The sequence below is a fragment of the Thermobia domestica genome, chromosome 12 (assembly GCF_964235325.1).
Source record: "Thermobia domestica chromosome 12, izTheDome1.hap1.1, whole genome shotgun sequence".
Lineage (NCBI taxonomy): Eukaryota > Metazoa > Arthropoda > Insecta > Zygentoma > Lepismatidae > Thermobia > Thermobia domestica.
In genome coordinates this window covers 31,414,292-31,439,465 of record NC_137465.1, presented here as the reverse complement: position 1 = coordinate 31,439,465, position 25,174 = coordinate 31,414,292, and the positions used below count along the sequence as shown (strand labels likewise).

The following is a 25,174-nucleotide window of genomic DNA, read 5'->3' as shown; positions in this document are numbered from 1 at the left end:
TTTTTCCATTTCACCATGGAAGAAGAGTTTCATAGCACTAAGGGGACTGTTTCGACAAATGGAGAGATGACATGTAGAATAAAGAGTGGAGGGGGAGTAAGTATTGTTTGTTTCTTTGCTAGAGTTTACCGTTCCACAGTTATGCCTTAATGGCCAAAGGAGATGTGGATAATGATTATAGTGAAATCCGAACCACGTTTATCGTTCAACAGTAACCCACCGGGAATTGGACACGGGACCACAGAAGGCAGGCGTGCTAGCCACTAGACCAAGCTGGGGGGGGGGGGGCGGTGTTCGTATTGTTTATAGCAGGCCATATTCTTTGGGAAATTTTCCTAGGTAATGAATGTCTTTTTGAAAATGGGTTTAAACTATTAAAAACACTAGAATAAAATGTAAAATATAGGCTAATACTAGGGGGGAGGGAGCCATAAAGTCACTTTGTCCAGGTGAAAATTTGGCCTAGTTCGTCCCTGCGTACTTTCTATATATTTTTTGACTTTGCAGCTTGTGCGGTCCCCATGCCACAGGGTTGTGGGGGCGCTATTTACGCCAATGCTTCGAACGTAATTCAATACCTGTTTCAAAATATAAAGTGTTTTATAATCTTTAGACACTTTTCCTATTCTTTTTGTCACCCTTGGCTGTGTAGGGCGCCTTCGAACAAATAAAGAAGCGGTAATATTACAGCCAAAGGGCGCTATAAATATATTACGTATTTCTTTTGTTAACTAATCATAACCGCCTAGAGTCATCTTCGGTAGAATAAAAAAATGCTACGTGATATTCCACTCACGGAGGAAAGGATGCTCTAAATATATTTCTTATTAATTTTGTCTGCCCTGCTTGTCAGAAATTAAATACTTTCTTTTGGGTAGGTGCTGAAAATAGAGGGGCAAAAAGAAACGTCGTGCCCCTCCTACAGTCTAAATTTTGATACGTGGTTGCTCAAATTATTACTAAAGAAAGCACTTTAAACTAAAATGTCTAAGGTTACTACATTATGTAAGGGTGGCATATTCAATAATAATAATAATAATAATAATAATAATAATAATAATAATAATAATAATAATAATAATAATAATAATAATAATAATAATTATTATTATTATTATTATTATTATTATTATTATTATTATTATTATTATTATTATTATTATTATTATTATTATTATTATTATTATATGAATATCTTTGGAGAGACGAAATTATGTGACACGAATCATTACATGTAGAGCTTTAAGATGAGTGGTCAAAGGGGAGGGAAAAAAGGATTTTTCTCTCTGACTCTCTAACGTAAAGATTATGTGCTGAAGGTAAGAAGCGTCATCAATCTAAAATTGGTTGCTTTTACGTAGAATATCAGCTACTTCAGTTCTCCTCCTTCGGGCTACTTACCTCATGGGGTAAATTCAAAACAATTTCAATTCAAGACAAATACACTGTAAAACTTTTCCGTAATGAAACATCTACGGAAAATTAAACATTTAATAGGGAAATCTGGTATCAAAGTGTCCAAAAAAGTAGATAGAAGACTATTTAATGATAAACATTGTGAAACTTTATAAAAATCTCCAAATTAGAATTAACGTTTACTGGGAAACATTCATTATTCACCAGCGAGCATATTGTGAGCAGTGAGCACAGGGAAAATAATTACGAAACTGTTTACAAACAAAAGTAGGGACACTAATACAAGTGCGACAACATTTTTTCTTTTTTTTTTCTTTTTTTTTTTTTTTTTGGTATCGTCATGAGTTTTACACATATGTTACAATTTGATTCTTTCCCACATAAAAAATAAATAAAATAACCACAGTAATAAAAATGACAGTTGCACCTCTGTGGAGTTTCGAACGAGCTACCTTCGGTATACAGAGTCGTTGCTTTAACTAACTGAGCTATTTGTTTTCTTACACAAACTGAACATGCTCTACGGTAAAGATGAGTTTTCATTACGATCGTGCTACCAATTCGTCCTTTTCCATAGGCAATTTCCACTATATGCTCTATCTATACGTTAATACTTAGTATAGATTCATATATTTGGAGTTTGCAGATAATGCACGTAATAAGACATAGAAATGTTTCGTTAAAAGTTTCGTTTGTAGATTTAATCCACATTTCTCTCAATGACATAGATGTCGCTGCTTCGTGTTGAACTGCAGAATTCCCTCGCGTTCTTGAAAATTTCCCACTTTAGCAGAGTTGGTAATTCCCGTAATTTCAGTCGATTTAATGTTTTTCGCTTCTAATTTATTTATTTTAAGCTAATATCTAACACAAATATTAAAAACGAGTTTGTTATTAACGTTTCCTGCTGGGGAAACCTTCCAAAATTTCGAACATATAAAGGAAACGGAGATATTTTGAGAAAACTTCAAAATAAAGAGACGCGTCATTTATTTTGCTCATAGTAGTACATCTAATAGTTTCGGAGATATCTGGCAAACTCCAAAAGAAAACATTTAAGCTCCCATTCTCCCTTAGGATATGCAATTCCCACACCTCACCTTATTTACAGCCTAGGATGCAAGGAGCATATTTATAGAAAATTTCAATTTGGAACTTAGAACAGGTGTTAAGTTGTTTGTAGGGTACCCAATTAAACCCGAAAAATCCAATCAAGCCTGAAAAATGTTCGAGTGTTGCATTTGCTTTCATATGCAAGTGGTACAACAGTTTCACTGTCAGTCGAAGGATGTATCTATGAAACTTCATGATGCATAAAAAAGTTAAGAATAGGTTTCCTAAGATTTGGGGAATTTATAAGTTAGAAACTTTTGCTGCAAAGAAGTATTAGCGACATACTTGTAATTTAAGTAATAAGGTAAAAGTAATATAAACAATTTGAGCATTGCCATGCAGTCTCCTAGAGGAGAAGCACTACACATGATATAAGAACTCGAACAAGTTCTTTCGTCGATCTCTACTTTAAGTGACAGTGACCTGAAATAGCAGCTGTCAGACTCCTCATCTTTCCGTTTATATAAATCCCCTGGTACAAGCAGGCATAGATCTTCTAGTGTTACAGTGGAAAGTTCCATTATAAACTTCACTTTTATGGGGTATCTCCTCCCCGATAAAGACCACCTTTACGAAGACACTTTATGTGTTGGGTGGAGAGGTTTGTGTGCTGCAGTGAAATTTAAAGATGTTGGCGATAGTTCACTATCAAAAGAGTTACTCTTACCGAATTGATTTAAATGAAGTAGTCAGACGAAGAGTGTTCTGGGAGAAGGCAGCAGTTCTCCAGTAGCCGTTTGGCGAAAATTGTAGTGATGGAGCGGCATCTTAGACGTTAGTCCCAGATTTGGTCAGAGTGACTAACAGCTGAGGTACTGTGGAGTGTAAGTCAACGGGAAGTAACCGCTCTATTGTTTCCTAGTTTGCTGACAGCAGAAAGAGAACATGTGTACAATGGTATCGCCCTTGTTGCAGAATCTGAAAAGAAAATAAATAAGATATTAGATAGCTTGAAGTAGGACTGTGAAGAATATAGGATGAAAATAAATGTTAGAAAGACACGAGCTATGGTGATTGAAATCAGACGGTCGGGTTAAAGATAGAAATAAGAGCGGAGAGAATAGAACAGGTGACTAGTTTTTGATACCTGGGTAGTATTATTAGTGATGATATGAAATACGAACGCGAAATAAAAGGAAGGATAGGAATGTTGAAAGAAGCATTTAGGAGGGGAAGAAAGTCTTTTGTGGTCCTTGATTAAGGAGTTGAGAAAGAGACTCATAAAATTCTTCGTGTGGAGTATTATACTGTATGGGATAGAAATCTAGACATTACGCAAAATCAATAAAAAAGACTGGAAAGTTTTCGAAATGTGGGTATAGAAAAGAATTTTTGGGGTCAAACGGAAGACGAATGAGAGGGTGTTAGAAACGGTGGTGGAGATAAAACGTTAGATGTAATTGAAATGGGACATTGACTGAGAAAGAACTGTATCATGAGAGGCGTGGTAGATGGTATGGTGGCAAGAAAGAGACGGATGGGACGAAGGAAACTACAGTTGACGAACAGTATCAAAACAGGAAATTTGTACATAAAGAGGAAAAGGTTAGCTGAAGACCGTGGAGCATGAAAACTTGTCAGTTCAGTAAAGTAATCTGGCAATAATGGGGTAATAACTATGATGATGATGATAATATGAAAGAGAACTTTCAAGACATTATTATTCAAAGGTATTAGTCTTACCGAATCTCGCGATCTATTTGTGTCTTATTTTCGAAAATGAAGTAAATGGTTTGTTTTCATATAGATGTGCTAGATGCATTCTAGATTACTTTTTAGACTTCCAAACTTCGTACGCTATGCATAAATGTCAAAAGTTGTATTATAGAACAGCTTTGTCCGTCTGTCGACAGATATCAGAGCAAAAACTGTAAGAGTTTTCGAGATGCAGGTTTTCGGAAATCGATTCAACATCCCAAGGATAGATTCCATCTCCTTCGTTAACTCTCTGTTCAAACTGGGAGTGGTTCAAATTAGTAATTTCCGATTTCAACGTTTATCGCCATAAAATTAAAACGGTAAATATAGCAAAAATCTATTTTCTGCAAGCGATTCATCGTCCCAAGACAATGTACCATGACTACACTGAACAATCTACCAAAACCGGAAGTGGTTCAAATTTATTATTATTTAGGGTTTCGGTACTGATTTCCACAGAGCAGAAACGGTAAAAGGTCAAGATGCTTTTTTTTTTTTTATTTACAATTGATTCAGCGTCACAAGGATACGTTCCATTTCCTTCGTTAACACTCTTCAAACTAGATGTGGTTGAAATTGGTAATTTCCGTATTTCAACGTTTATCGCCATAAAACGAAAACGGTAGCATATAGCGAGAACCTGTTTCTTTTCAAACGACTCCGTTTCAAGGGAACATATCATGACTATCCCGAACAGTCTGCCGAAACCAGAAGTGGTTTAAATTTACTACTACTTCCGGTTTCAATAGTAATTCCCATATACCAAAAAAGGGTAAGAGATAACGAAATGCATTTTTTACAATTGATGCAGCTTAACAAGATTATGTTCTGCCTTCTCCATTAACCCTCTGTTGAAACCAAAAGTGGTTCAAATTAATCATTTCCGGTTTCAAAACTTTTTCCCACAGAACAAAAATGATAATAGATTCCGGCAATCTATTTTCTTGAATCCATTCAATGTGTCAAGAGAACGTCCCATCACAACATGCAACACACTACCAAAACTAGAAATGATAGAGATATCCTACTACATCCGGTTTCAGTACTAATTTCCATGGAGCAAAACCGGTAAAATATATCGAGGTGCAGTTTTTTGCAATTGAGTCAGATTTCCAAAAGTGAAATCTCTCTTCTTCCTTAACTATCTATTCAAATTGACAGTGGTTCATATTAATGGTTTCCGGTTTTAACCTTTATCATCATAGAACAAACACAATAAGGCATAGCAAGTAATGGCTTTCTGATATTGATTCAGCGTCCGAGGAACAGCTTCTATCTTTGATCTTATTAATCTATAGCAACCAGTAGTTCAGATATACTACTTGAAGTTAAAGTATTGAATTGTGATAGTTGGAAGTCTACCGTAGTTTCACATTGTGAAGCGAAACTCACTTGTTTAAACTTACGAGTCGTTTTTGAAGTTGTATGTATGTAAGTATGTAAAACTTTGTATAACGTTAATTTATTTTTGAGTTTATGATTCTGTTTTCTGATTATTATTACTGTAATTTTTGTCCAACTTACTTTGTAAACTTTATGTTGGAATTTCATTTATGAAGTTAGAGTAAATGTAAATTGAAATAGATTCTATTATCTACCCCGAAATAGCTTATGTATCTAGTCTTACCATGAATACTGTCTTAACTTTTGAAGTTGGCTGTACTTCCTCCGGTACAAGCGAGCGACGTCAAGAGCGGTATTGTGAAGCGTGGGTCTGCTGGGTGAGCAGAAGTATAAAGGTGTCGGTTGTAAGTGTTCAAGATAAAATGAAGCGAGTGTGAAAATCGTGTGGCCGTGCTAGTGTTGCACAAAGTAGGCAGATCACAGAGGAGATTGTCAAAACCCTCCGGAAGCTGAAAATTAGTAAAAAATTCGTTTACCGCACTATCCAGCACTTTGTTGAGACTGGAACTGTGAAAGATCGCCCGCGGCAAGAAAGACCACGCACAGTACGAACACCGAAACTTGTGAAAGCAATGGCGGCGCGTGTCCGACGAAATCCTTTATGAAGTAGTCAGTTATAGCTCGTGAGCTAAAGATATTGAAAATATCTATGTCCGGCATGTTAAGCTGGCGCTCCATGCTTACAAACAACGCAAAGGACATCTCCTAACAAATGAACTGAAGTGCCAGAGGCTTCTAAAATCAAAGCACTTACTTAAACGTTACGCAGCAAATGTTCACCGCCGTGAAAAAAAATTCAGTGTTGAGGAGACTTTCAGTACCCAAAATGTCGGGATATATGCCACATCCTCTACAGAAGCTGATGATAAGACTTCCAAAGATCCAGAGGGATCGCATCCTGCCTCAGTCATGAGTGGTGGGGTGTGCTACGAGGGAATAACGGAACTCCATTTCTGTGAAAAGGGGGATCAAAACATCAGCCAAAGTATACCAGGAAACAGTTCTTGAGAGACTACTCAAAACTCTCGCCAACACCCTCTTTCATGGACAGAACTGGAGCTTCTTGCAGGATTCAGCCCCAGTGCACAAGGCATAGACAACTCATCAGTGGCTGGAGGCAAATGTTCCGGAATTCATTTCCACTTCAGATTAGCTTCTGCAAATCCAGTTCTAAATCCTTTGGACTACAAATTGTGGTCTAAGCTTCAAGAGATGGCTTGCAAAAAGAGACATCCCAATTTTGAAAGTTTAAAGCGGTCTCGTCGGAGGGCATCTGGATGCATGCTAATGATGGCCATTTTGAATAATTATTTGTGATTTTGGTTCATAATACAGTACATCCATGTAACTTATGTTATTAGGATATTAAAATATCTCTAACCATTTTGTGTCGATGTACTTAAAACTTTGGGATAGTATTTATGATAAGACTAGGTAATTTCATGAGAAAAAAAAATAATATTATACTAAATAAACAGATAGCATAGAAGAATTATTCACATGGTAAACGTAAGGCCGAAGCTTATTTTTGCAAGTCCAGCCACACGACTATGTGTTTTCAAATACCGTTTTGTAGATATTACCAAACTATTTGCATAATAATTTGGATACAACCAAACTATTTGAATATTACTTATTGGTTTTATCCTTGCTACAGTACTTGACTGTAGGAAAAATGTCCTGGTAAAAGCATGCTTGAAGACTGCAACTAAAGCACACGGAATAGAATAAATTAATTTTTTATAATAAATTCATGAAATTGCAAAAACTTTATGCCGTAAAACTGAATCTGCTCTCTGATTATTTCCAGAAAAGAAGCTATATTTGTCCAAAGATGTTTTTACCGTAATAGAAAAGAATTTGAAGTAGGCAGATCCCTAATTGTGATACGGTGAGTATTTTAAGTCAGGAATTTACCTGTACTACAATATTTATAAATTAAGGCATCCAGTTTTCTTTAAAAGTCTCTCAGTTATTATTTTCACGTGATTTTATTAAAAACAAATGAGATATTTCTGTTCCTTTTTAATCTGTGTTCTATGTCCATGTATAAAAACCGTTTATTCAAATGTATTGTTATATATTAATCTATGGAAGAACGTATTTTAAATCGTAACTACTGATAGGGGTTAAAATTTTATGTTAACAAAGTAACAGGAACAATTTTAATCTCTAAACTTTTTACAAAATATAATAACTGTGTCTATTTAAATAGATAGTAATATTATTTTTGACTTCTCAGTGTTAGTAATTAACGCAATCAATATTGTCAGCGTTAATCTTTTTATTCATCCATTTAAAGTTTATTATTTGCCTCATTTCTACAGTCTAGTGTTAAAATAATAACATTGAATTATATGATATTGATCATAGCTATTCTTAGCACGTTATTCAAGTTTATTATTATTATTATTATTACCACATCCTTATTGAGAGCAGATGGGTGGGAGTGCCGGGTTCGATTCCCGGCGGGAGCTCATGTGGTTCGGATTCCACGTTAATCTGTACGTCCCGTCTAATATAGCCTCGCTGCTGAAAGGGACGTTCAACTCAAAATCAAGAAAACTCCTTATTAAGGGTAGAGTTTATGTGATAGAGTGCTCGTCTCTGGTGTGTGGGTTACCTGGTTCGAACCCCGTCCAACATTGGGTAGTGGATAGCATCATGTGAGTGAGTTTTTTCTGAGTTCTCCCATTTCCTCCTACATTCTCATTCCAACAATTCTAACATCGTGATCGTGAGTTTTCTCGGGGTACATCCGTTTCTCCCACATTCGCATTCTACCGATTCTTCCATCATCATTCTCTTTCCTTAATCATCCGTCTCCCTTAGCCCAAAAGGCATAATCATGAGATTTATATTTCATTTCACCACCTCCTTGTTGAGAGAACTTAGAAATAAACATATACTAAACACTAATGCCAAATAAATATAAGCAAAACATGAAATACTTCTAACCTTTTTCAATTTTCTTTTGGGATAAAAGGTTAGTAGTAGTATTTAATTTACAAAACATGTATCATATGTCATTCATTAGCAAATATAAGCAAAACATGCTTTTTCTCATTCTCGTTCTCACTGTTATATACGTCAACATTTTTGCAAACATGTTCCCATTTTGGGAGTAAAAATTTACGTCCGCATATATCCTCCGGACATGTTATCACATTGTTTGGTAAACATATTGTGATCAGTGTTTCTTTCAGAAAAAATGTTCCAGGGGAGGCACACTTAGTATTCGGAGGGGCACATATTATTTTCGTACAGTATTATTATTTTGGTCCCCTCCGGAGGACAGTGCCCCTCTTAAAAAATGATGTGAAAGAAACCTGATTGTCATATTTAAATTATTAAATCAAGGCACACCATGATTTTATTTAGTATTGTTGTGCATATTATCATCTTAGAATGTGGTAACTCTATTATACTAATAGCTTTCAATTGATTTTTCGTACAGAACTATGTGTACTAAAGTAGAAAAATGCATTTGTATCTGCTTGCTGATATTCATTCATTGAAACAAGAATGAGGCTAACGGGGAAGTAGATGGTAGATTTGATGATGGAGATTGCATACTACTACTTCAAAGAAAATTAATATTATCATCTCTAATACCGACATTAAAAAGGAAAACGTATAAAGCATAATTTTACCGCTTCCAGATGATGTAATGCAAAAATATAGAACTAAGTCGCAGCGATGTGTTAACTCACTGTGAATTAAATTCTTTTTATAAACATTTTTGTTTTGAGTTCAGTTTTTCTTTTTCACCCGTAATATGTAATGTTTATGTAATAATATATATAAGGTAACTATTGTTTCTTGTAGGGATCTCTGAAGCTAACACCATGTTATCGCCTCCTAATGTAAAAGTGAAGTGGCTAGACCACTTAAACAATTCTTGGGGGAATGAAAACTGTGATAATGTTACGACACGAGACGGGACTCAGATTTATTATGAAAGATTAATTGCTAATAAGGTAAGTTGGATGTGATAACGTTTTGGCTTTTCATTATCTTATGAGTCATATATTCTTAAGTGAATTAAAAGTACAGAAGGTTTCGCTGTATACCCGACCATTTTCCATTTGATGCTGCCACCTGGCGTATCATGCTGGAACTATGGGTTTGCTGGCGGGAGCAGTGTTGTGTCTGACTTTGTAGGTGCCTAAATGTTGGTAGTGAATGTTATCAAATAAAGTCGAAAATCAGTTGGTATTAGGAGAATTACGTAATGGCCCTTTGCCATGCTAAGTGTTCGTACGTACGCATTGTGAAACACTCGAGATGACTACTGCAAAAGCTATTGTGGCCCGTACACACAACAGGCTCCCCTTGCGAAACATTTAACACGAAAACCACCAGGAAAAGGGATGCAAGCAAAGTGACATCCGTAATGTTAAGGGGAATCTGTCGATTGGCGTAGCAGGAAAATTCCCCGACGCAACGTGATATGGGCCACAGATTTCACCATGTCGCACCGTCAACTGTGAACAAAGCAATTCACAAGCGCATCAGGTTGAAGTGTATAGGGAAGACCCGTTTAGGCCACCTGCTTCGTCGTCACATTGCCGAACCTAAGATGAACTGCAGGAAATTGTATGAAAAGTTGTCGGTTCCAAATGGAAGAAAGTTGTCGAAATGGATGAATCATATGTCCATCTCATTGCTGGTGGTTACATTCAGGCGATCAAATACCGTGACATTGACGGCAAGGGACGGAGCAACTTTGTTCGTCAGTGCAGGGAAAGTTTCCTATTTGGCTTTATGATTGTTACGGGATTCGGAGATGAGGGAAGTTAATGATATGAAGGTGGACGAAAATGAGAAGGTGAATGCAATGTACTTCCAAGAATCCATTTTGACACCTCTATCAGAGAGATATGCTACAATTGTATGGAATGGACGCGAACCAGGTGATGATCCATACGGACAAGGCTTCGAGTCATACCGCCAGAATATCACTACTTTTTTATTAGGAAATGACAGAGAAAGCAGGAATTCGTGTCATTCCGGTCGAAAACAATTCCTGTGAAAAGCCCAGATGCCAGTCCAATGGATTTTTGCGCACTTGAACTGTTGAAATGACATCTTCACCATTTCCGCCTGCGCACCCTGGATGGTCTATGGAAAGTTTGCAGGGAGGAGTGGGACAGAATTCTTATGCCTGCCGGAGCTTCCTGTAACAAAAACTGTGATGCAGTGTGATAGTCCACAATGCTCGGGATCCAATAGAACATGATTGGTGGTGGCAACGCCGTATCTCTTGAGGCGAGTACCGTCAAATATGGTCGGATATAAAACGAAAAACCTTCTGCATTAAGCACTTTTTGCGACTTATCGTGATATGTATGTGCTCTTTGTGAATGTGGCGTGTTAGTTGAATTCTTAGGGACTCGAATAAATTATTACGTTGTAATTTGATTTCGTCCTGCAAGTTAATCACAGATGCCAGGGAAATGTATTGTTGCCAAACATTGTGTTCTACTTTTCTTTCTAGCACACAGGAACTTTTTGTATCGCTCTGACTCAGTGGTAGAGCGTTCATCTCTGGTTCATAGGGTCCTTGGTTCGATCCCAGTCGCGCCAAGTTAGCTTTGTGGTGGACAAACGCCGTATGCGTGATTCTCCTGTTTCCTCTCACTTTCTTCATTCCACCATTTTATTAATTTTACACCATTACCGTCTCCTTTAGCCTAACCGTCAAATCGTGGGACGAAAAACTTATTTAATTCTTTTTATATCGCTATATGGTTAGCATACGCACCTTCTGCGCGGGAAATCTGGGTTCCATTTCCAAAGAGAGCTCATTCGGTTTGAATCCGATGTTAAACAGTAGGTCCGTGTCTCATAGCTTCGATACTGATAGAGATGGTAACCCCTGTCCAACCAACGATGATCTCCATTATAATGTATGTATATAAGTGTAAGGGTTTAATTTGTTAATGTTTCCGTAATGGTGAAAAATATAAGCGTAAAAGTTAGGATTGAATCCTCCATTATGGTTGTGCTGCGAAGAGATTCCCATTTACGGGTACCACGCAAATATAATAATGTATTTGTATGATGTCTAACCATAATTCAAACAATAATATGACTTTAAGGTATTATGCTAATGCTGCAATGGTTTCATATCGCTTTTGGAAGTGCTGAAACATTGAATTAGATTAATATAGTTGGGGGACCCAAAAGATTGAAAGCAGGCGGGTGTTCCTAGGCGTAGTAGAGTGTTCTTCCGCTAGGTGGGTCTAATAAAAACTTTACCAAATCATTTGCCTAAGCGGCATCTGCATTGATCGTAGTGTTGTTTTTCTCAGCTTTCTCGTTTGCCGCGTGCGAAATCGTAATGACAGATTAAAAGGAACAAAGAATGTGTTTGAAATTTTGCTTCCTGCTTGAAAAATCTGCAGTGGAAGCTTTTACCAAATACTTCAACAGGCTTTCAAGAAAAATGCTATTAGCCACATACAAGTTTCCGAGTGGTTTTGGCGCGTTAAACGTGGTGAACTCGTTCTATGGTCCTTCATTACCTGGAAACGAGAAAAGCATTGAAAAAATACGCCAAAAAGTCAACGAGGATCGTCGTTTCACGATCGATAAAATTTCAGAACAGAGTGAGTTGGAGTTCGTGCAATCGGATTTTGACCAAGGATTTGCAAACCAGACTTTTTTCCTCGCCTGCACACACGGGAATAATAATAATAATAATAATAATAATAATAATAATAATAATAATAATAATAATAATAATAATAATAATAATAATAATAATAATAATAATAATAAAACGTTAGTCTGAATTTGAACTAGAACTTGAAAATCAGAGTAAGAGTGACCCAGACTTTTTGAGCAAGGTTATTACCGGTGATGAGAGTTGATGTTACGAATATGACCCTGAAACCAAACAAGGGTCTAACCAGTTGAAGCCCCGTAACACCCCCGACCAAAAACAGTAAGACAAGTGAGGTCGAATATTAAGACTTTTTTTTTTTTTGTTTGTTCGTGAATTGTGCATCGGAAGTTTGTCCCCCTCCCCTCCCCCCATCTTGTCTTTACTTGTTTCAGAACTCCTCTTTCCAATTTTTGACTTCCGAACTGGCTATAAAGATCAATGTTGCCATATCAGTTCTGATATTTATTGCCTGTGGAAAAAAGAATCCTTACCTCACCTGTATAATGTATTTAAAGGAAGTATACATTTGAATTTTGTTTTGCTTGATTAATTGCTCAGTAGGGTAAGCAACATTAATCTTCAATTTTATAACAATTAATCAAGTAAAACAAAATTCTAGTGCACATTTATTTTAAGTGCAAGTAATTTTTTTTTACACAGGCAGTGTAGTATGTTTTGCTACTAATAGACGACTGCAAGGTATATCACATTGTGGAGGCACCATGGATCAGTGTACCCAATTCTACTGTAATTAAACAGTAATTATGATTTTATTACACAATTTTTTACCTGTACATGTCAGTTAGTATCCCCCGATATAAAGCATTCTATCATATGGGGCAAATAATAAATATTCTTGATAGAATTATATGTGAATATACCAATATAAGATATTAATTTTGTCTTTCTAAAACAAACTAACAGAAAATTCTGCTGATTTGAACAGATAACTTTATAGCTGTTAACTTCGTTAATGTTGTTTGTGCAGATTAAGTACGCAGGTTTCATGATTGTGTAAAATATTCTATAAATTTTCTTTTAAAGATCCATGTAACCATTATATTTTGGTTAATATAAATCAAATGTAGCTAATGTTAACTGCATCCAGTTTCAGATAGTATATATATATATATATATATATATATATATATATATATATATATATATATATATATACAGATAGATAGATAGATAGATACATAGATACATAGATATAGATATATAATCGTAAATTGCTTGGGGTAATTTTGGTAATATAAAGTTTCCTTAGTTATAAAGAAAAATTGCGAAATAACACCAAACGTAATAAAGAAACAGTAAAGTAGATTTGCTTGACTGATATTGTCTTTGATTGCTTAGACATTAATATACATTTTCTTTACATTACGTTACTTTACATTGTTCTAGTAATTTGAAATATTGTTACTAATACTAAGTATGGATAACTACTCATTTTTAAGTAACTGAATAATAAATTTTTTTTTTTTTTTTTTACCTTAAGTAACTATTGCTACTCTCATTTATATAACGTTATTTTTTAATTATAGGAGGTGATAGTGATGCCACCAACTACAGTATTGTACCCAGGACCAGTGTTACCAGATTTTGAAACAGAACCTCCGACGACAGCCGAACAAGACCACCATGTAGCTGCTTTGTTATCGGCACAGCTCGAGTTGGCCCGCTCCGTTCTCTCTGAGTCGTCGTTTTCAATTGTTCTGAAGCAGAGACTGCTTGTCATCCGAAGGATATTCTATGCCATATCAACCAGATACCATGACAAGGAGAAAGTGAGTTAATAAGAAGTACTTCGGATGTGTATTGTGTGTATATAATCCCTTAATATAAGTCTCGAAGATTTTTCCTTTAGTCGATGTAAAATTTTACCGTTTCTTAACTTTAAGTGTACTGTTGAATTATTAATGATATTGTGATACTAATTCTTATCTAATAATCTAATGCTCAGAAACCAAAACATTGCCTTAAACGTCGTATTCTGTTAGTACGTAGAATTACTGTTAAAGTAAACATTACTTTTTGGCGTAAACTTTCGATACTCCCATGAAGTTAATTGCAAGCGAGCGTGGAACTTTTTCTTCTGTTGAGCGTACCGAGATGGCGGATAGAATAAAAACCAGCTGTTGATGCTATCGATACTAGTCGGTACACTGAAGCTTTCGGTCCGCTATATAGGTTAAAATCAAAATTGTTTACATTTAATAAATTTATTATTATTATTTTAGTTTGACCCCAACTAACATACGGTTACGCAAAGATTAATGCTTAAATCTAAATATGTCTACGGCCCTTTTTCTGTTTTCTAAATTGACATAATGCTGCTTCTATGTTGCAATTAAATTCTAACAATAGTGGTTTTAAATCGGCTTTCCGACTTAACAAGTCTAACACGTAAGAACTGAGATTGGATAAAAACAGATGCAAATAAATTGATAGCCGAAAAATATTTATAATATATACACGCAAGTTCATTTGTTCTATTGAATTGTTTCGTGTAGCTTTGCTAAACGGTTAGCGTGCGCGCCTTGGGTGTGGGAGACCCGGGTTCGATTCCGAGCGGGAGCTCGTGTGATTCGGATTCCAGCTTAAGCTGTAGGTCCACGTTTCATATAATAGCCTCACTACTGAAAGGGACGCTAAACTAAAAATCAAATCATAATCAAACCTTTCTTGTAGCTGTAACTATCAAAAATGTCACCCACACATATGAATGAAACAGTGTTGAAAGGAAGAAGTATTCAAGTTCTTTGTTTAAACATAACTGCACATATAGTAAATAGTTCTGTATATTTTCTTATATTAACTATTTTTACTTATTTTTATTTTACCCTATTAACATTTAACTTGTATTAGCTAGTCTTGATTAATGCTGATAGCAGCATCAAGAAAATTCTGCCTTTTACCTTCATTCGTCTTCGTTCTATCATTTATCTCAGTAAACTTTATAGAAAAACGGGTTTGTTGGTGTTTATAAGTTTATGCTTAATATAGCTTCTGTAGTATAATAGTGTATAATAACGTATTATAGTGTAATGTAATGTATAATAACGTATAATAGTAACGTGTGCTACAAATTTCAAACTGAAATTACTTAATATTTTAGAAACTTAGAGGCAGAGCATATCTCATTAGAAATTTGTAAATCCTGTATTAAGATAACTTGAGAATGAATTTCTTAGGATAAGGAATGAAATAATAGAAAATGTAATGAGAGATGATTTGACATTTACATTGTAATGGATGATGCAGTCATATGAAAGATACTTGTATTTTTGTTATATATTCTGATCATATGATCATTTTTATCGTCTTATAACTTACTTGATAAGTCGGAAAGCGAAGTATTGATATCCTGCTCTGGTTTATTGATATGATCCAGTTTTCGTATTGTTTCTCTAATCTTGATCATCAATATGTTCACAAATATAATTCACTCGAAAGTCCAGTTCAGTTCAGTTTCAGTTATCTCCCTTTCAGAAGATTTATAAAGGAAGTCCCAGCCGTAGAGCCTTGTGGACTATTTCACTAAATTTGTTTTAAATCAAATTTGTTTAAAATAAACATATGTACTAAAATGGCACGAGCCAAAATGGCCGAAATTGCCTGTTTAAAATAGAATTGTTTTTCACACTGTTATTATAATAATAAAGGATAAGCGGCGCATAAATATATTAAAATTGAAAAACAGTGTAATAAAATTGTCAAAAGTAATGAATTATAAATAATAAAAATTGAGAGCAAAGCTTCCAATACTTATTGTTTCCAATACTTATTTTTCATCTTATCCTCTATAATTATATTTTAGAGGACACCATAGTAATAAATTACACCAATAACAATGAACTTCATTGGGAAAATATTTAAAAAGTATCAGTAATAATTGTATTATTGTTTAAAAAGTGAACTTCCAATAATAAATTAAATTCATACTGCTGTATTGTAATTGTGTAAAATTATATTATACTGTGTATGTAGAAAATATCTTACATTAAAACTTCCCTACAATTAAGTACAGCATACTAGTCAATTAGTGTTCACTAGTTATAAATAATGTAATATTATTGACTTAATGAATTTTCGTTTTGCAGATAATTATTTTGAAAATCAGTAATGTATTTTTTCCCCTATATAACAGTCATCTAGGAAAGAAAAAAAAGTGAAAGAGCAACCAAGATACAAAGGATTGAGTTAATTAATTTGTTAACATGTGTTTTAAAATTATTTTCCAGCTAAAATTCCAGGCCGATTTGCACGATTCGCATGGTAGATTAGAAAATCAAGACACCTCCCATGATAAAACGTGTTCGGGGACTCAAGCATTGGTTGAAATGGGTGTAAGAACTGGATTAAGTTTATTTCTGTCATTACTTCGGCAAAACTGGAGTCAAAGTAGTCAAGCAGGTAAGACAGTATTCCCGTATATTCAGATGTTCACAACTTTTTTTCCTGTTTGCTGTTATGAAATAGGTGTTCAAACCAGGGATGGTAGAAATCACTTCCGGTTTCAATCTTTATCGCCATAGAACAGAAACGGTAACAGAAAGCAATAATCTTTTTTTTTTTTTTTTTTTTTTTTTTTTTTTTTTTTTTTTTTTTTTTGGTAATCCATTTGGTGTCACAAGGATTTCACCTTTTGTATCTCTCTATTTTTACCGGAAGGGGTAGAAATTTACTACTTATCAGATTTAATTTCCTTCTGTCTTTCTATTGCAGCCTGAAGTTATATATCTGTTTCAATATTAAATTTTCATAGTTTAGAAATTTACTATAGTTTCACAACTGTCAAATGGAACACACTTGTTGAAGACGTAGTTAATAAATGGAGAAAAGTACGCAGTGTGAATTTAAATGTGTGTAATTTAGAAACTAGAATCCTAACAGAGAAGCTTGGCATAAGACAGGCCCAAAGGCGAGGTTTTGTTTCTATCACGGTGAACTTTTGATCTTTTAAATTTGGATTTATAGTTACAAATTGTTGACTAAACTTAGATAAAACTAAACGTGACGCACTTCGCCAAATTTAAAAGTGGTACCTAATTTAGATCCCTTCCCACTCCTCCGGCTACTGTATATCTGTGCTCGTTCTTGTTTTACTCTGTAAATTATGGAAATCATCAATAAATTTCACTATTTATTTGTCTCATGTAAAGGAAGTGAACAGTCACAGTTTACATTGAACTTACTTTTCTAGATTTAAATTCCAAGATCTTCAGAAATATTCGTGGACTGGTTGCTGTTTAAAATGCATTGACTCATTTAGAAATGTCAATAGTGAGTAGTACTTATTCACATACATACACATTCGAGATTACATGAGCGCTATATGACAACATCTTCGTGATTATTGTAAAAAGGAAAGAATGGAATAAATAAAAATGTAAGTGTAAAAATAATCATAGCAGTTCTAAGTATCGCATTGTGATATCATGAAGCAAAGTAGAAAATTTCAGTTTAACATTCCACGATTATGCCCGGTAGGCTAAGAGAGACGATAAGGCAAGTGAATGATAATGGAAGAATGGATGGAATGAAAATGTGGAAGGAAACGGAAGTACCCCGAGAAAACAGACGGACACGATATTGTCCACTACAAACTTACTTGACCAAGGGTCGAACCAGGGACCCTACGCACCAAAGGTAAGCGCTCAACCACTGGGCCACCGTGCCCTCCCATGAAGCAAAGTTATAATTGCTATTAACAGCTACTTATGAAAATTATTTCACACCAATTGTAGATACACAAACAAAATTGCAATTGCCGACATATCGTAATTCACTCATAAGTTGTGTAGCCTCAAATATTTTCTTTTCGAACATTGCTAGCGCCAGTCTTTTAAACATATATTGGTATATTTATCAAATATTTTGATCTACCTTTGTTTCGTAAGATTTCTATTTCTGTTTATTGAAGTAGCAATATAATCCGAAGGCATAACTTGATTGCCGTATTTAAACCCTTTGCTATTGAAGCCTATTGTAACACAAAATTACACAATTCAGAGCTTCTCCTTGGCTAAGCGGTTAGTGTACGCGCTTTTGGCGTGGGAGACCCGGGTTCGATTCCCGGCGGGAGCTCATGTGGTTCAGATTCCACGTTAATCAGTAGGTCCACGTCTCATATAGCCTTGCTACTGAACAGGACGTTAAACCCAAAATCAACTCAACTCAAAATTACACAATTAGATATAAAGTCCACAGTTCGATAAAATTAGCTTTAGCAACCACCAAAGCTTACTTCGATAATTAATCTATTTTTATTCCTTTAAAGCTTTGTATTTCCTTAATACTTATCATTTCTTCGTCGTACATTTCAAAAATACATCTACAATTGATGGCGTCCCTGCTTATTGTATCTAAAGACTAAATGTACATGTATGGCCACAAAATTTAACAGCATAAATGTGCCGGTCTGGCCACCAAAAAATGGTATCGTACATATTCTTAACAACACATACATATTATATACACATTATCGTTGTACTATGTATCTAAATTCGTCTTCATGTATGGGTATTTTTTTTTAATTAGGTGTTTCTTCCAAAGTATATTTTCAGAAATTTTCCTAGTTTACTGTGGATTAATAATAAATTAAGCAGTAGTGATTTTTTTTTTTTCAATTCAAGCTCAAACTAAAATACATATTCTTTTCTTTGTAGGTTCTCCCAGTCTGTGCAATGAAGTTCTGAGGACGGCTATTGATGTAATTCATGGACTTCCTCCGTTGTCATTAGCAAATGAAAGCCAAATACCAGCAGTGGGTTTACACAGTCTGCAGGAAGTATCAAAATTTTTACATAATGCAGCATTGCCGTCGTCTGGTGCAGATCCGACAGGTAAATAAGTCATTTCCTATTAAAGTAAATAAATAAATGATAATGAAGGCTGTCTTATTACTTTTATTTCGGAAAAAGCGAGAATTTGTATTATATTTGAAAGAGAGAAGAAAAAGTGAAATCCGTCTGGCATTTTCGAAAAAGTTGGGAAATTGGTAGGAATTTTATTGTTATGAGTTTATCATTACTGATATTGTTTCATCATCATAATTTTCATATTTAAAATTTTCGTTACGGAATCTTCCATTCGAAGCAGAACTATAAAAATTTCAAAACCTGCCAAAGTGCGCCGTTTTCCTTTGCGATATTTTTATTCATATTTTTAGTGCATTCCAGTAGTTGGTGGAATCATGGTGACTCAGTGGTAGAGCGGTGACCCCATTCAGACTCAGGCCTTACTAATTTGGATGTACATCATCATGTATTTTTTAATGAAAATACTATTTTTTTTTTTTTTTTAGTTTAACGTACCACGATTATGCCCTTTAGGCTTAAGGAAACGGATGACTGATGAAAGTGATGTGCTTTCGAACAGGGAATCGAACCCGGGATCACGTGTACTGAAGGCGCGATGAACTTTGTTGTTGTTGTTGTTGAGGGAGTCTGTTTCTTTTCCCATTCTTATCCCACTAGTTCTTCAAATCGTTCACTTTCATTAATTAGCAGTCTCCTTAACCTAAAGGATATAATCGTGGTACGTTAAAGCAAGAATTCCAATAGATGGTAACATTAATAGTAACTGCATAATAGTATAAACCATAGGCCATCGGAATCCACACAAGAGAGTGAATTCTGACATGCACCTTGATTCTGGTAGACTGCCGGAACATTCTACGAGTAACTCAAGAACATAGATTTAATGTTGCCTTTTGAGATCATCAGAGCAAACTCATTCAACGAGCGCTCTGAACGGCAGAGAGTGTTTACTAAGAACGGAAAGCAGAATATAATAATAACAATGTTGATAAAGTGCATATAATATTATACAGGTAGTTAAATACAGATCGTTCCCTCAGGTTCAGTTAATTCTTCGTAGGATTTGTACATATTCATTTTATTTCAAGATTATTATTATTATTATTATATATATATATATATATATATATATATATATATATATATATATATATATATATTTTTTTTTTAAAGAAGAAAATAGCGTTATTAGGTGTTCAATAGGGCACAGAGTTTTAACTCGACAACAGCTCGATATCGTACTTTGTTATTCATTTACGTACGGATAATATCTGTGTGCTTGGTGTGTTTTTTTCAGGACAATTGTTGGCTGCCGAATTGCTGCTTAGTCTTGCATTACAGAGAGGCTCATTAAGTTATTTATTACAATGGATCGAAATGGCCTTGTGTGCGTCACTGGATAAAAGTATAGCGGATAAATTTGCAGAAGGTAAAAGCTCATTGCATGCTGGATCCAGTGGTACTGTTGACAAATCAGCATGTGGAATGATCCATGCAAAAGTCTTCTTGAATGCTTTACATCAGATGCGGAGCATTGCAGGTGGAGCAAGTAAACGGAAAACAAAATATGATTTAAATGTGACCGAGGAAGGTTTAGTCCCGCTTTATCAAGCAGCTATGTGCCTAATGGAAGAGGTAAGTGTAAAGAGTAATTATCAAAGGGTACAAACAATTTCCTGTTTTGTATGTATTGTAAATAGAGCTGTTTTGTATGTATGCACACTAAATACATTTTACTGAATATCATATACAAACAGTTAGGTCGAGACATAAGCAGAAGGCGTAACTCCCACAGAAGATAGTGCGAGATGTATTGAGCAATAGTTGCAGACTGTAAAAACGTTTCGAGTACACAAACAATCTCCAGCTCTTGCCCTTACATTGCGAAGTCTACTCATATCACTTAAGTATCCAGCAAACTCTCATCAATTTTGCTCACGAACGCCAGATAATCGACTGTTGGAAGCATGTGTACGCTCCCGCGTTTTTCTTGCATGAATACTTCCTGGCACTTGCGCATTGTGGAGGTGTCAGATAGGTCGCGAGAGCATGCAGACTAAGACGGTGATATTCAGCGCCTTTCATTTATGTCTCTAGATGTAATGACAGTTGTTGGCGTGTCTGTAAACACGCCGGTTGGTCAGAAAATCGAATGATCGTTCACATTCACTGTGTAGAACCCACCCTTGCATTGCATATCAGCATTTCTTTGTGCTGATTAGGTTCGGATCTCGCTAGACTCTGGTCTTCATTCAGATGAGTTTGAATAGTGTATCGTATATTTGTGACGTCATTAATTGCTTTCGGTATTTTCTTCCCTGGATTGCTATTTCTTCTATGCCTTATCGAGCACGTGTGGTACATTGTGGAACGGTGCTTGACTGCGAACTGGGATCAGACAATGACCTTCACTTAAATGTGCCAAGATGTATAGGAAGCGTGGGATACCACATCCTAGGCAGACATTCACTGTCTATACAATCTGCCGGAACAGCTGCTTGCATGGCCCCTCGGTGTGACTACATGTACTGTTAAAATACTTCTGTATAACATTGTATATGATAAATCGATTAAATAACCGATTTTACGAGCACATGGTATATCACACCAATTTCTGTTTAGGTTCGAATGCAGTGATATACAGAGTTAAAAAAAAAAAAAAAAAAAAGTGCATGAATGGACCGAGAGTAGAACCCGGGTGTCTGAGACTTAATTGTATCGCTACCTTAACCACTACTTCGCTCTAGTCCACTCACTTAACAGCCACATATTTTTTTCACTCTTGAAATCGGTGCTGAAACTCTTCGATTACGTGGACTGTATCACAATTCTTGTTATACTTGGGCAACTCAGAATCTAGATTGATTGATTTTGGTGCTTAATGAAGACACCAGCAGCGAGGTTATTTGTCCCATCACGAAACTCACTGTGTATATTACAGAATACCTCTGACGGTTGAATTACATATTATATATGCAAAATCGAGAATGTGACTGATTTTATATCAGACCAGTTGCTTTATAAGTCTGGATCCATTTACATATGAAGAGTGAAAAAAATGAACGTCTGAATCGATAGTCGAACCTGGGTCTCCGAGTTACGGTGCTGATGTGTTAACCACTATGCTATCCATTCCGTTTCCTGAACAAACATACATTCTATATCTCTTGAAGTGTGCGCTCAACCATTCCTGCTTACCATACCGATACGTTAATCACTGCGCTACCCAGTCTGTTTTTGAATACATTTTATCACTGTTGTCGTTTTAGCACAATGTTTGATAAATACGGTATTAGTAGTAATAAGCACTTCTCTGATTTAACATTTTTTATCCTTTTACATCCTTTATAATTTCAGCTTGTTTCACTGGCATGTGACTACACGCAATCGTGCATAGGTACTGAATGCAGTGATGTCCAAAGTATGATGAGTTCATCGGATAAATGCGATGTATATGTGTGGGGTAGTAATTCATCTCATCAATTGGCTGAAGGAAGTCAAGAGAAAATACTAGTGCCAAAGTTAACCAAGGCTTTCCGCGATGTGGTGCAGGTAGGTTTAATTTTAACATTAGTTTATAGATCCAATATTCGCTTTGTAAACGCTGCGTGTCATTATATATCAATATACAGGGCTGTTATAAAGTCTTTGTTATAAAACAAAGGCTTATAACTTAAAAAAAAATAATAAATAAATAAATAATGACATTGTAGTGCAATAAATGTTAAGATCTTCATGGAAACTTGTATTTTGTATTATCATGTTCATCCATATATACATCGCCCCAATCATCGCTGTTGGGATATAAGAGTACGTAGGTGAAAAGGGTTTTAAAATGTGATACTAGCCGTTGCTAAGATAGTTATGAGTATGTGCAACAGTAAGAAATAAGATGAAATGAAGTTATAGATTATTGATGTAATGATTTAAGGTTTCAAGATTATAAAAGTTATTACATTGATGAGAAATATGATTTAATTGGATTGATGATACGAATGAGATTTACATGAAGCTAGTATAAAGGTATAGATAAAGAATAAACAAGATTAAAGTGGATATATGAAGTATTGATTTGAGTAGACTACTGTTGTAGTAAATTATATGCAACAAAGTAATTTAACCTAACAGATTTGGCGCAGTCGGTAGGATATATATGTATATATAGATACATATAGATAGATACTTGAGTAGAAGAAGAACGAATAAATCAGTATGTCTTCGTTACCGAGTTTTCCGCCATTCAACAGTGAGACTGATCGTTTACAGGCATATTTAGATCGGTTTGAGCATTTGTGCATTGCCACACAAGTTCCAGAAGAACGGAAAGTATCAACCTTGTTTGCAGTGATTGGATCAGAAACCTATGAACAAATATGCAATATTTGTTGGCCTGCTTCCCCTTCAGATAAATCTTATGACGAAATTAAAACAGCGATGAAAACATTTTATGCTGTCAAAGTTAATCTTATCTCGGAAAGATATCAATTTCATTCAATGAAACAGAAGCCGTACCAATCCATTACCAGTTTCGTATTGGACCTTAAGAAGCAATCGTCATATTGTGGCTACTCTTGTTGTTTAGAAGAAAACTTACGAGATCAGTTTGTATTCGGAAAAAAATGAAATGAAATTTTGAGTTTTACGTCCCATGGTTATGCCGGTTAGGCTAAAGGAGACGGTGATAATGAGTAATGGATGAAATGGTGGAATGAAGAAAGTGGGAGGAAACGGGAGAACCCCGAGAAAACCCACGCACACGGTGTTTGTCCACCACAAAGTTCACTTGGCGGGAGCAGGGTTTAAACCCGAGACCCCTAGCACCAGAGGTGAACGCTCTACCACTGAGCCACCGCGGCCCCAGTTTTTATTCGGAGTTGGTGATGAATCGATCAGACGTAAACTATTGAACACCAAGGATCTGACATTTCAGTTAGCTACGGAAATCGCCCTCAATATGGAATGTACGGAACAACAGTTACGTTTATATAAACCGAAGACAGAAAGTGGGATTAATATGGTGAACCCTACGAAGAAGCGTTTCTCAAAATGGAATGACAGACAAGTGACTAGTAGCAGTGTATCATCGCCAAAATCGTCTTCTTCGACGCAATCGTCTCCCCAATCAGCAACTAGATGTCGTTTTTGTAGATTACCTCAAAGGAAAGGAGAATGTCCTGCGTGGGGACAACAATGTTTCAAATGTGGTCGCCAGAATCATTTTGCTTTAGCCTGCCAGTATAGCACATTTCAAACCCAGGAGAATACCATTGTTCACAGTCCCAAATCACAACAGGAAGAATTGGTAGAGATGGTTAGCCAGTTGAACATGGATCACATATTTTGTGACAGTGTAGAAGAACCATCATCATCACATGAAGATCCACACATAGGTTTATCGGATGTCTTATGGTTTGATCAGAAGAGCAAAGAGTTAACCAAGGGCAAGGATGAAATGAGAGACAGGAAATTAGTAATGGAAGAAGTACCCCAAGTGTATAGGTCGGATTCAACGGAGGCAGAGTTACCTAACTACCTGGCATTGGGTATAGTGGAAGATAAGTCAACCAAGTCTAGTAAACGTTTCAAACAGGTCTGGTCAAAGTGGCTAAATGGTAGAAATAAGAAGTATGATTCTATGGAAGAGAAGAAGAATAAGAAGTATGATTCTATGGAAGAGAAGAAGAGTACGTCGGGAATATGCGGACTGCAAGAACAAGAACGGGATGAACTTATTATTAAGTTGATCGAAACACAACAGTGCATGGAAGCACATATTGATTTCCTGCTGGACAGATGGTATGCTCAACCAAGAAGAGGGAAGAACAGAAGATGGAAAGAAAAGGAATTTTATTCGATTGAGTCGGAGAGTTCTTAAACAGGATTAATGTTTTTTGATGATTAGGTTCTGTTGTATGTTGGTGGATTAGATGTGTAATGTTAGGTTGGGTTACCAGTTATTAGATTAGGTTACAAGTGATTAGATTTTGTTGAAAGATGTACAATTTCGTTTTTGTAAAGAGGGGAGAATGTTGGGATATAAGAG

General features: G+C 35.6%; 1 protein-coding gene across 2 annotated transcripts in view; it reads left to right on the top strand.

Annotated features, from left to right (window-relative positions):
* The window catches only part of LOC145666394 (putative E3 ubiquitin-protein ligase HERC1), a 255,934-nt gene that overhangs the window by 11,550 nt on the left and 219,210 nt on the right, over positions 1-25,174 (top strand). For both annotated transcript variants that reach the window (XM_081733597.1, XM_081733598.1), the window contains exons 2-8: positions 7,442-7,522; positions 9,460-9,611; positions 13,852-14,094; positions 16,552-16,723; positions 18,979-19,155; positions 20,429-20,766; positions 22,489-22,683. In XM_081733597.1, coding sequence (XP_081589723.1) covers positions 9,480-9,611; positions 13,852-14,094; positions 16,552-16,723; positions 18,979-19,155; positions 20,429-20,766; positions 22,489-22,683 — 1,257 coding nt within the window. In that variant the 5' untranslated portion in view covers positions 7,442-7,522; positions 9,460-9,479. The remainder of the gene's footprint in view (positions 1-7,441; positions 7,523-9,459; positions 9,612-13,851; positions 14,095-16,551; positions 16,724-18,978; positions 19,156-20,428; positions 20,767-22,488; positions 22,684-25,174) is intronic.